Source organism: Capricornis sumatraensis, chromosome 20 (assembly GCF_032405125.1).
Source record: "Capricornis sumatraensis isolate serow.1 chromosome 20, serow.2, whole genome shotgun sequence".
In the NCBI taxonomy this organism is placed as follows: Eukaryota; Metazoa; Chordata; class Mammalia; order Artiodactyla; family Bovidae; genus Capricornis; species Capricornis sumatraensis.
This window is the reverse complement of record NC_091088.1, coordinates 29,915,161-29,928,133: the sequence shown is the minus strand read 5'-3', so window position 1 is coordinate 29,928,133 and position 12,973 is coordinate 29,915,161. Positions and strand designations below refer to the sequence as shown.

Below are 12,973 nucleotides of genomic sequence, written 5' to 3'. Positions count from 1 at the left end.
ATAGCAGGTCGCAGTTCATTTCCAGAGCCCCTTTTTCCAATCAGCAATAAGCAGGGGATACCAAGAGGTGGGTTGCCGGGAAGGCCACTACGTGGGTTTGCTCAGTTTCATACATTATCCTTATTGTATCTTACTTTCTAGCAAAACACAATTTTCCAAGTTTATCTTAATTTTCCTGTGCTCTTGATCTGGAGCTGGCTGTTCTTCCAAAGAACGTGGGTTCTTTCATATATATAATTTATATATATATTGTGTGTGTATGCATATTTATATATATATATATATATATACACATATATATATGAAAGAATGAATTCACATTGATTTCTCCAGTTTCATTTCCATACTATAGGGTTCATTCTATATTTCTTTTTCTGAATTTATAAATCTGTTCTTCACTTTTGAGAAATCTGTTTTCCATTAATTTCAATATGCTTCTGTATTAAAATAGTCCCTCCGTGTGGAAGGATCTCACTTCACCAATAGCACCCATTACCCTCACCCACCTTGCATGGATGCCTGCCTTGTTCAGTCATACGTAATGGCTTTTAGAAGTTTGGCTCAAGAAATGGTACTGTATGACTCAGGGAGCCCTACTCAGTGCTCTGTGGTGACTTAAATGGGAAGGAAATTCCAAAAAGAGAAGGCATATGTATATATATAGCTGATTCACTTTGCTGTACAGCAGAAATGAATACAACATTGTAAAACATCTATATTGTTGTTGTTGTTGTTGTTCAGTCACTAAGTCAACTGAACAAAGTGTCCAGCTCTTTGCGACCCCAAGGACTGCAGCATGCCAGGCTTCCCTGTCCTTCACTGTCTCCCAGAATTTGCTCAGACTCATGTCTGTTGAGTCGGTGATGCCATCCAACCATCTCAGCCTCTGCCACCTTCCTCTCCTTTTGCCCTCAATCTTTCCCAGCATCAGCATCTTTTCCAGTGAGTCGGCTCTTCTCATCAGGTAGCAAAAGTACAAGAGCTTCAGCATCAGTCCTTCCAGTGAATATTCAGGGTTGATCTCCTTCAGAATGGACTGGTTGGATCTCCTTGTAGTCCAAGGGACTCTCGAGTCTTCTTCAGCACCACATTTCAAAAGCATCAATTCTTCGGCGCTCAGCCTTCTTTATGGTCCAGCTCTCACATCCATACATGACTACAGGAAAAACCATGGCTTTGACTGGATGGACCTTTGTGGTAAAGTAATGTCTCTGCTTTTCAATATGATTATTTTATCATAGCTTTTCTTCCAGGGAACAAGCGTCTTTTAATTTTGTGGCTGCAGTCACCGACTGCAGTGATTTTGAAGCCCAAGAAAATAAAACCTGTCACTTGTTTCCGTTGTCTCCCCATCTATTTGCCATGAAGCGACTGGATGCCATGATCTTAAGTTTTTTGAATGTTGAGTTTTAAGCCAGCTTTTTCACTCTCCTCTTTCACCTTCATCAAGAGGCTCTTTAGTTCCTCTTCGCTTTCTTCCATAAGGATGGTATCATCTGCATGTCTGAGGTTATTGATATTTCTCCTAGCAATCTTGATTCCAGCTTGTGCTTCATCCAGCCTGGCATTTCACATGATATACTCTGTGTATAAGTTAAATAAGCAGGGTGACAGTATACAGTCTTGATGAACTCCTTTCCCTATTGGGAAGCAGTCCATTGTTCCATGTCCGGATCTAACTTTTGCTTGTTGTCATGCATACAGGTTTTTCAGGAGACAGGGCAGGTGATCTGATAGTCCCATCTCTTTCAGAATTTTCCACGGTTTCTTGTGATCCACATAGTAAAAGGTTTATTATAGTCAGTGAAGCAGAAGTATATGTTTTTTTGGAATTCCCTTGCTTTTTCTGTGATCCAGTAGGTGTTGGCAGTTTGATCTCTGGTTCCTTTGCCTTTTCTAAATCCAGCTTGTACAACTGAAAGTTCTTGGTTCATGTACTGCTAAAGCCTAGCCTGAAGGATTTTGAACATTTTTTTAAAATTTATTTGTTTTTTAATTGATGGATAATTGCTTTACAAAATTTTGTTATTTTCTGTCAAACATAAACATGAATCAGCCATAGGTATACATATGTCCTCTCCCTCTTGAACCTCCTTCCCACTGCCCTCCCCATCCCACCCCTCTAGGTTGATATAGAGCCCGTTTAAGTTCCCTGAGACATACAGCAAATTCCCATTGGCTATCTATTTTACATACAGTACAAGTTTCCATGTTACTTTTGCCATACATCTCACCCTCTCTCCTTCCCTCTCCCCATGTCCATAAGTCTGTTCTCTATTTCTTCATTGCTGCCTTGCAAATAAATTCATCAGTATCATCTTTCTAGATTCCATATATATTTGTTGCTGCTACTGCTACTGCTGCTAAGTCACTTCAGTCGTGTCCAACTCTGTGCGACCCCAGAGACGGCAGCCCACCAGGCTCCCCCGTCCCTGGGATTCTCCAGGCAAGAACACTGGAGTGGGTTGCCATTTCCTTCTCCAATGCAGGAAAGTGAAAAGTGAAAGAGAAGTCGCTCAGTCGTGTCCGACTCCTAGCAACCCCATAGACTGCAGCCTACCAGGCTCCTCTGCCCATGGGATTTTCCAGGCAAGAGTACTGGAGTGGGTTGCCATTGCCTTCTCTGATATATTTGTTAGTATGTGATATTTATCTTTCTCTTTCTGACATACTTCACTCTGTATAATAGGATCTAGGTTCATCCACCTCGTTAGAACTGACTCAGATATGTTCCTTTTTATGGCTGAGTAATATTCCACTGTATATATATACCCCAGCTTCTTTATCCATTCATCTGTTTATGGACATCTAGGTTGCTTCCATGTTCTAACTATTGTTAATAGTGCTGCAGTGAACCTTGGGGTACATGTATCTCTTTCAGTTTTGGTATCCTCAGGGTGTATGCCTAGGAGTGGGATTGCTCGGTCATATGGTGGTTTTATTCCTAGTTTTTTAAGGAACCTCTATACTGTATTCCACTGTGGCTGTATATTCCCACCAGCAGTGCAAGAGGGTTCCCTTTTCTCCACACCCTCTCCAGCATTTATTGTTTGTAGACTTTTTGATGATGGCCATTCTGACAGGTGTGAGGTGATATCTCGTTGTAGTTTCAGTTTGCAGTTCTCTAATGAGCGATGTTGAGCATCTTTTCATGTGTTTGTTAGCCATTTGGGATTTTGAGCATAATCTTGCTGGCATGTTTATTGAGTGTAGTTATATGATTATCTGAACATTCTTTGGCATTGCTTTTCTTTGGGATTGGAATGAAAACTGACCTTTTTCTAGTCTTGTGGCCACTGCTGAGTTTTCCAAATTTACTGGCATGTTGAGCACAATGTTGAGTCATCTTGTAGGATTTGAAATCGCTCAGCTGAAATTCCATCACCTCTACTAGCTTTGTGTGTAGTAATACTTCCTGAGGCCCACATTACTTCATACTCTAGAGTGACCGGCTCTAGGTGAGTGACCACACCATCACGGTTATCTGGGTCATTAAGACCATTTTTATACAGTTCTTCTGTGTATTCTTGCCACCTCTTCTTAATATCTTCTGCTTCTCTTAGGTCCATACCATTTCTGTCCTTTATTGTGTCCATCTTCACATGAAATGTTGCCTTGGTATCTCCAATTTTCTTGAAGAAATCTCTATAGTCTTTCCCATTTTATTGCTTTCCTCTATTTCTTTGAATTGTTCACTTAAGAAGTCTTTCTTATTTCTCGTTGCTGTTCTCTAGATCTCTGCATTCAGTTTGGTATATCTTTCCCTTTCTCCTTTGTCTTTTATTTCTTTTCTTTTCTTAGTAAGGCCTGCTCAGACAGCCACTTTGCCATCTTGCATTTCCTTTTTTGGGGGATGGTTTTGGTCACCACCTCCTATACAGTGTTAAGCACCTCTGTCCTTAGTTCTTCAAGCACTCTACCAGATCTAATGCCTTGAATCTAATTTGTCACTTCCACTGTATAATCATCAGTTCAGTTCAGTTACTCAGACGTGTCCGACTCTTTGCGACCCCATGGACTGCAGCACGCCAGGCCTCCTTGTCCACAACAACTCCCAGAGTTTACTCAAACTCATGTCCACTGAGTTGGTGATGCTATCCAACCATCTTATCCTCTGTCGTCCCCTTCTCCTCCTGCCTTCAATCTTTCCCAGCATCAGGGTGTTTTCAGATGAGTCAGCTCTTCAAATCAGGTGGCCCAGGTATTGGAGTTTCAGCTTCAGTATCATTCCTTCCAATGAGCATTCAGGACTGATTTCCTTTAGGATAGACTGGTTGGATCTCCTTGCAGTCCAGAGGAGCCAGAGGTCAAATTGCCAACATTTGCTAAATCATGGAAAAAGCAAGAGAGTTCCAGAAAAACATCTATTTCTGCTTTATTGACTATGCCAAAGCCTTTGACTGTGTGGATCACAAGAAACTGAAAAATTCTGAAAGAGGTCAGAATACCAGACCACCTGACCTGCCTCTTGAGAAATCTGTAAGCAGGTCAGGAAGCAACAGTTAGAACTGAATATGGAACAACAGACTGGTTCCAGATAAGAAAAGGAGTACATCAAGGCTTTATGTTGTCACCCTGCTTATTTAACTTATATGCAGAGTGCATCATGAGAAATGCTGGGCTGGAAGAAGCACAAGGTGGAATCAAGATTGCCGGGAGAAATATCAGTAACCTCAGATATGCAGATGACACCACCCTTATGGCAGAAAGTGAAGAGGAACTAAAGAGCCTCTGGATGAAAGTGAAAGAGGAGAGTGAAAAAGTTGGCTTAAAGCTCAACATTTCAGAAAACGAAGGTCATGGCATCTGTCCCATCACTTCATGGCAAATAGATGGGGAAACAGTGGCAGACTTCATTTTTGGGGGCTCCAAAATCATTGCAGATGGTGACTGCAGCCATGAAATTAAAAGACTCTTACTCCTTATAAGAAAAGTTATGACCAACCTAGACAGCATGTTAAAAAGCAGAGACATTACTTTGCCAACAAAGGTCTGTCTAGTCAAGACTGTGGTTTTTCCAGTAGTCATATATGGATGTGAGAGTTGTATAATCATAAGGGATTTGATTTTGGTCATATCTGAATGGCCTAGTGATTTTCCATACTTTCTTCAATTTGAGCCTGAATTTTTCAGTAAGGAGCTGATGATCTGAGCCACAGTCAGCTCCTGGTCTTGTTTTTCCTGACTATATAGAACTTCTCCATCTTCTCTGCAAAGAATATAATCAGTCTGATTTTGGTATTGACCATCTGGTGATGTCCATGTGTAGAGTTGTCTCTTGTGTTGTTGGAAGAGGGTTTTTGCTATGACCATGTATTCTCTTGGCAAAACTGTTAGCTTTTGCCCTGCCTCACTTTGTACTCCAAGGCCAAACTTTCCTGTTGCTCCAGATATCTCTTTACTTTCCACTTTCGCATTCCAGTCCCCTATGATGAAAAGGACATCTTTTGTGTGTGGATGTATGTGTTCTAGAAGGTTTTATAGGTCTTCATAGAATTGTTCAGCTTCTTCAGCATTAGTGGTTGGCGTGTAGACTTGGATTAATGTGATGTTGCATGGTTTGCCTTGGAAGAGATGACAGACATTTATAGTGATATGGAAAAGACATTTGCCATGTAATTTAAAAAAAAAAGTCAACTAAAGAACCACTGTAGGATACTGTTTTTAAAAGGCAAATACATGTATGTTGGGAAAATACTAGAGGTGACCATCCCCGAGTCTGTGTGGTGGTCCATGTTTTTAGAGTTTTCTACATTGACAGTTTTATTTCTGTAATTATGAAAGAGGGGAAATGGTGTTGTAGAGCTGGAGGAGCTGCCGTTACAGAGGACCAGCAGATGGACTGATAATAAGCGCAGAGGCAGGCGGCTGTTCATTGCCCATGCGGGGACATCATGGTGTGCGCTCATCTGTTACAGATGCCCTGCTCTGTCACGATGATGAGCTGGAAGGGCGCCGGATCGCCTTCATTCTTTACCTGGTTCCTCCCTGGGATGCGAGCTTGGGGGGCACCCTGGACCTGTTCAGTGTTGACGGTAAGACAGAAGCGTGCACTTCAACACCAGCAGACACTTCCGAGCTCTTAGACGCAATGTCTGTTCTCGTCAGAGGAGATGGAAGCCATCTGTTACCCTAACAACCACAGGGGGATCGAATGCCTGACAGCCACCTCTCTGGGTTGTGCTTGAAATAATCGGTCCTCCAGAGATAAACTGGGGTTGATTTAAGATGAGCAACAGTCAAACCCTGGTTCTGAATGCTGGCCATGGGAGTGTAGAGCACGTGTACAGCCACCCTTGGTTATGAATCTCCAGGACCAGTCCATCTGCCAGGAGGTCAGGGACCTTTTTTGTTTGTTTTTAATGACTGACACCAGAACTTGACTCCAGAAATCGTTCAGAACTTTTTCCAGCTTTCATCAGTAATGCATGGTGGAGTAAGAACAGACGTCACCTAGAGGAACTGTGTTAAGAGAAACAGATGGAAGGGGGTGGCATTTGGGGATCTGAAGGGGACATCTAGCTACCCTTAGAAATTTGTGAATTGTCGAGGTGGAAACAAGGCAGCCTGGAAGTGGTTAATGATGATAAAGCTCGTTTATGGATGTGTTCTCTCCCGGCGCAGAACACTTTCAGCCGAAGCAGATTGTCAAGTCCCTTATCCCTTCGTGGAACACCCTGGTTTTCTTTGAAGTGTCTCCAGTATCCTTTCACCAGGTAAAGACTGTAAGCCACAAACACATAGACTGCCAAGGAGCATGCTTTTCAGTCTCCCAGTGTCTAAATGTGGCAGCTTCCGGGTGGACTACCCGGCCAGGTGGTTTCCACACCTAGTGTGAAGGGTCCTGAAATCAGTGAGCCGTGGCTAGTAATCTTCCCCCCTCGTCTTTATGTTGATGTGCTGCTGGTCTTGTCCTCTCAGGTGTCTGAGGTCTTGTCTGAAGAAAAGTCACGTTTGTCCATCAGCGGCTGGTTTCATGGTCCTTCACTGACCAGGCCTCCCACCTACTTTGAGCCTCTCATAGCTCGGAGCCCTCACATCCCACAAGATGTAAGGATAAATTCTTGTTGCTGGGATTCTCATCGTAGAAGCTGTGGCGTATCATTTGCTTTTCTCTTTTTTATTTATTTGCCTGCACTGGGTCTTCATTGCAGTGGGATCTAGTACCCTGACCAGGAATTGAACCCAGGCCCCCTGAATTGGGAGTATGGAGTCTTATTTTACTGGTATGACATGGTGGCAGAACAAAAGCAGAGGGAAGTATTAACTTAGCCTTCACATCTGCTGCTCCTTTCCAGCATGAAATTTTGTATGATTGGATCAACCCTACTTATCTTGACATGGAATACCAAGCTCAAATTCAAGAAGAATTTGAGGAAAGCTCTGAAATTCTCCTAAAAGAATTCCTTCAGGTAGGCCAGCAAATCCTGTCTGATAATACCATGTCTGGCACATAGCCTTGCTTCTTGGGTGGTGAACAGGCATCACTTAGAGAGCTTTTAGTTTTTGTTTTGTTCCTGGTTAGAATTTTATATCATCCTTTTCGAATGGTGAAATGATACTAGCTAACATTGGTACCAGTTGCATGTTAGTAGGCTGAGTCTCTTGGGTGTTTATTCCCCAGTTCTCTATACTCTTAATCACACACACACACACACACTCTGTCTCACTCACACACTTGTATACTGTGAGGGAGTGGTATGTAGTTCCCACCCTATTCATTTTGATGACTGGTGCTATTACTTTTAAATAATAGATTACTAATTAACAAATTAGTAATACATGTTTGAGAATGACGAGGTGGCAGCTTACAGTGGAAAGAGACCTAGGTTAGAAGTCAGAAGACTGTATTCACGTCTTGGCTCTGATTTTACTGACCTCAGCAAATATCTAAAGGTCTCAGCTTGTATTTCATCATCAGTTAAACTGGGATAATACCTGCCTTGCCTGTCCTGAAGAGCTGTCCTGAGGGCTGAATGAGATCATGCAGACAGGTGTGGTGCTTCCCAGGTGACCCTGGGTCCCGTGGAATCACAATCCCAAGAGTTGTCCCTCTATTAAAAAAGGTTGAGACACACTACATCCTGCCTCTTGGAATTATATAGCAGATAATAGCATATTAAGGAATTTGAGAAGTATTTTAGTAAATGAACTTTTAAAATCCTGTTTAATTCAACTTACCTAAACCATGCTTTAGGATCCTCTTTCCTGTTTCACAACTGATAGGATTACTGTTTGTAGAGCACTCCTTAGAAAACTGCATTTAAACAAGTACTTATGAAAGCCTCTTATGGAGAATATTTAGATTTATTAGTTTCTTGTACTATACTGAACTTTTTAAATTTAGAATGCTGATTAAATGAAGGGAATGAACAGAGGCCTAAAGAATCTGTATTATTACATAGACGTTTTCATTATAACACTGTATCAGTTATGAAGTATAGTATATTTAATTAGTTATAACTATATTAATGCAATTTTTCTCCTCATGTGAATTAAAGAATCTGCATTAAGATCCTTGTTTTATAAATGCAGGAATCCTAGAGGTCTAGCAGTTTGACATAAGACATACAGGTACATAAGGTAGTGGCCCAAATTGACACTCAGGTCTCTTGGCTAAAGCATCCTGCTCTGGCTTCACCCTGTCAGGACTGGGGGATCTGATGTGAAAGGGATGAAGAAGGTCACCTGGCCCTGTTGGGAATGGGCCAGAATGATTCTGCAGAGCTGCTGTAGCTGCAGCAACCAGTATGGGATCTAGAAAGTTCTGCTAAATGCTGCTTCGTTTTCTCATTCTCCAGCCTGAGAAATTTGCAGAGGTGTGTGAGGCTTTGGAGAGAGGACATGTGGAATGGAGCAGCCGAGGTCCCCCTAACAAAAGGTAGAACTCATTTAGGACATTTACTTCTGCATTTAGCATCTACCTGGTCTGTCTGTGAGGCTCACCTCCAATTATAGGACATTTGCCCTAATGTTTTGTTCTCAGGCACATCCAGTAGGAGACCCTAACAGAATCTGTTTTTTTAAGTGTTATATGACTTTTATACCTCAGATTTTTAAACATTTATTTATTGGCTTTGCTGGGTCTTTGTTGCTACACTCAGGTTTTCTCTAGTGGTGCCGAGTGGGGGCTACTTTCTAGTTGTGGCGTGACAGTGTCTCACTGCGGTGGTTTCTCTTGTTGCAGAGCACACGCTCTAGAGCATACAGGCTTCAGTAGTTGCTCCACAGCATGTGGGATCTTCCCAGACCAGGGATCGAACCAGTGTCCCCTGCACTGCAAGGTGGATTCTTAGACAGTGGACCACCAAGGAAGTCTAGAATCTCACTGTGTAACAAATTAGGATTGAGTAAGCTATGCCAAGGTTCAAAAAGAGAGGTACAAAGCTAATGATCAGCTCTCATCCCGTGAGTGATGTTCCATCCATGTAATGTGATGCACACCTTGATGAGCACCTTGCGTTGCTGCCCTACAGGTTTTACGAGAAGGCTGAGCAAAGCCAGCTTCCTGACATCCTGAGGGACTGCATGGCACTGTTCCACTCCGAGGCGATGTTCCTGCTGCTCTCCAACTTCACAGGCCTGAAGCTTCACTTTCTGGCACCTTCAGAAGATGAGCCTGAGGACAAAAAGGAGCGAGATGGAGCCTCTGCTGCTGAGAACACTGAAGAAGGGACTAGTCACAGCTCCTCTGAGCCAGAGAACAGTCGGGGGGCCACCAGTGACAGCAGTCTACAGAGCGATGGACCGACAGACCCAGAGGAAGATGAAGCAAAGAAAGGTGAGCTGCTGTTATGTTCTATCCTTATTTTACCATTAGGAATTCACAGTTCAGTGGTTTATTCATTCAACAGGTATTTCTTAAGCACTTACTATGTGCTAGGCCCTGCTTCTGGACTTGGGAGAAGCAGACAGACAAGGTCTCAGCTCTCCCTGAGCCCATATATTCTAGTAGGGGAGAGGCCAGAGATTACATGATACACAAACAACAAGATGTCAAATAAGGATAGTTGCGGTGCAGGAAATCTGAGTAGGGTTACATGCGGAGGAATGACCAGGTTACCTCTTGGATGCAGGGCAGTCTGGATGAGCTGTCATCCTAAGCTCAGGTCTGAATGACAAGACAGATCTGTGGGAAGAGCATTCTGGGCAGGAAGTACAGCCAGCTAACAGTTTTATTAGGCTAACAGTAGTACAAATGGTAGAGAGAAATACCATTGGTTTTGCCTAAACTTACTATAAAACACAAGAACATAAAGGAGCGGAAGCGGAAGGTGAGTGGTTTCTTCTTGCTGAGAACCAGTATCACCCTAAGAAAAACTTGCTTGAACTTGGACTGATAGGTAGAAGGAAATTATTAAAAGCAAAGGAAGTTTAATCATCTTTTAAACAGATGGAATGGACACATGACATTAAACCAGTAAAATATACACCACCAAGAGTGAACCCTAATGTAAACTGTGGACATCAGTTAATACTAGTCTCTCAATACTGGTCAGTTGTAACCATCCCACTAAGACAGGATGTTAACAATCGAGGAAACTAATAGGGAGGGGCAGGGTTTGTGTGTGACAGGGAGAGGGGAACTGTACTTTCTGGGAAATTTAATTTTTCTATAAACTGCTCTAAAAAATTCTACTTAAATAATTATGTTATTTTAAAAAATGGAGTTGGGGGGCAACTGAAGTATATACTCCATCTGAAATTCATGGTAAAGAGAAATAAAGTCAACTTTTTTTCATTATAAGGCTGATGTATTATATATAGTGTTATAATAGAGCCACAGGTCAGCTGAAGGACTATAGACATGGTTTCTCTTTAGTGCTGTACTGCTCCTAATTATCATTCTTCTGCAGTCTAGCAGTGGTATCAAGGTAATTTTTTTCTGACCTCCTGTTACGTTTTTCTTAGAATCAAGTGTTCCCACATGCCAGGGGGAACTGAGGCATTGGAAGACTGGTCACTACACCTTAATCCATGACAACAGCAAGACTGAATTTGCCCTGGACTTACTGCTCTATTGTGGCTGTGAAGGTAAGAGGGACAGTCGCTCCCGAGAGACCCTCTCTAACGGAACCAATTCAGAAGTTATCTGCCTTCGTTATGATCTCAGATCACAGGAGCTCTATGTTGGGTCTTAAGGGTCATGAATTTCAGTCTTCCAGCTCAGAGTACTGTTCGTACCTGTGACTGAGGTGTAGGAGATGGACCAAATAATAATTCCTAAGGAATCCCCAGAGCTTTTATGTAAGTGTCCTTCCAGGTATATTTTATATTTTAGTTTCCAGTTTTTACTCAGTGTTGGTTGAATGATAAATTCAGCCTCCTAAGTCACAGTTGGGTACGACTCAACTCCCAGATCCCCCAGTGTTAAGCAGCATGGAACCAATGATTCAAACAGATGATGTAACTCTTGCGGTGAGAGCTTTCTGAATGCTGTTTGTTTGCCCTTTGTAAGGCTGGAAGCCAGAGTATGGTGGCTTTACCTCCTACATTGCCAAAGGAGAAGACGAAGAGGTAAGTTGCTTCCTTTTTAGTTCTTAAAAATGTTTTCATTCTTCAGAGACCCAGCTTTTCTGACTTTCTGCCAGTGTCTTTAGCTGATAACTCCATGTTGTTCTGTCTGGCAGTGGTTCTAATTTCTAGTAGAAAGTACTCACCATGCAGTAAAGATGGTAAAGGATAATCCCTAGGCATTCTACCCCGCTGAGAAATTCCAAGTAAATGAAGAGTCAGGTGGTACATTTTCATGCATCTTTGAAGGTAGGAAAACTTAGATGCATTAGGTAAAACCTTTCTGGGTATGTAAGATGCATTAGGTAAAACCTTTCTGGGTATGTACTGGAATGGGGCTTGCTGGAATATGTCTTGACAGCCAGAGCAATAGTTCTAATAAAGTATCTTTTAAAAGATCCCTATTCACCAGTTTGAGTATTTGATATGGAAACATCTGTTTAAGAAGAGGTGAGAATCATCTGTGTTCTGATATATCATTGTTTTTACCTGTTTCAGCTGCTAACAGTGAATCCAGAAAACAACTCTTTGGCACTGGTCTACAGAGATAGGGAAACTCTGAAATTTGTCAAGCACATTAACCACCGAAGCCTAGAACAAAAGAAAAGTTTTCCAAACAGAACAGGCTTCTGGGACTTTTCATTTGTCTATTACGAATGACAAAGCAGGGCAAAGCTGGAAAAAGACCTTTCCTGAGTACTGGCACAGCTGGAAGAGTTAAGACGTCACGTGAAGGAGAGCCACACGGTGACCTGTGTGACAGCGGTCTTAAAAACTGTGTGTGACTGTCCTTTAGTAGGGCTCATAATGCTTGTCATCAGTTTAGACCTTGAGCTTGGAGCTAGGTACTTACCTCTTGATGTTTTCTTTTTAAAGGGTTTTGTCTTTAACATTCAGTTCTTCATTTTCCATATTGGCTTCTTCAGTGATTAAAACGTGTGACGTAAAATAGACATGACATAAAAGTACCATTTTAACCATTTTCAAGTGTCTAGTTCAGTGGCATTAGGTACGTTCACATGGTCGTGCAGCCTTCACCACCATCCATCTGCTGAACTTTCCCATCTTCCCCAGCTGCACCTCTGTCCTGATTAAGTAGTAATCCCTGCTTTCCCCTCCCCCAGCCTGTGGAAGCCACCATTCTACTTTGTCTCTAGGTATCTACTAACTCATGTTCCTCATAAGACAATATTTGTCTTTTTATGACTGGCTTAATTTCACTTGGTATAAAATCTTCAAGCTTCACCCATGTTTCCAGTGGTTGATTTTTAAAAAGTATGTGTGTATACATATATAGTCATAAATTTATGACTAGTTTCTGTCCTTCCCAATGTCATTGGTTTAGAGGATTATAGAACCTCACACCCCCTTTGATTCTAGGCCCCTTTAGCTTCCTCCCACTGCCTGTGGCTTTGTTTCACTGTGACTCTGGACTGTATAGACTTAAGACAATGTTTAG

General features: G+C 42.2%; 1 protein-coding gene across 5 annotated transcripts in view; it reads left to right on the top strand.

Annotated features, from left to right (window-relative positions):
* Nucleotides 1–12,973, top strand: part of OGFOD1 (2-oxoglutarate and iron dependent oxygenase domain containing 1) — a 33,444-nt gene extending 20,471 nt beyond the window's left edge. For 4 of the 5 annotated variants that reach the window (XM_068991894.1, XM_068991892.1, XM_068991897.1 and 1 more), the window contains 9 exons: nucleotides 5,919–6,035; nucleotides 6,625–6,716; nucleotides 6,922–7,050; nucleotides 7,299–7,412; nucleotides 8,802–8,881; nucleotides 9,477–9,781; nucleotides 10,912–11,034; nucleotides 11,459–11,517; nucleotides 12,013–12,973. In XM_068991894.1, the coding sequence (XP_068847995.1) occupies nucleotides 5,919–6,035; nucleotides 6,625–6,716; nucleotides 6,922–7,050; nucleotides 7,299–7,412; nucleotides 8,802–8,881; nucleotides 9,477–9,781; nucleotides 10,912–11,034; nucleotides 11,459–11,517; nucleotides 12,013–12,174 (1,181 nt within the window). In that variant the 3' untranslated portion in view covers nucleotides 12,175–12,973. The remainder of the gene's footprint in view (nucleotides 1–5,918; nucleotides 6,036–6,624; nucleotides 6,717–6,921; nucleotides 7,051–7,298; nucleotides 7,413–8,801; nucleotides 8,882–9,476; nucleotides 9,782–10,911; nucleotides 11,035–11,458; nucleotides 11,518–12,012) is intronic. The other variant, XM_068991895.1, reaches the window with a different exon arrangement.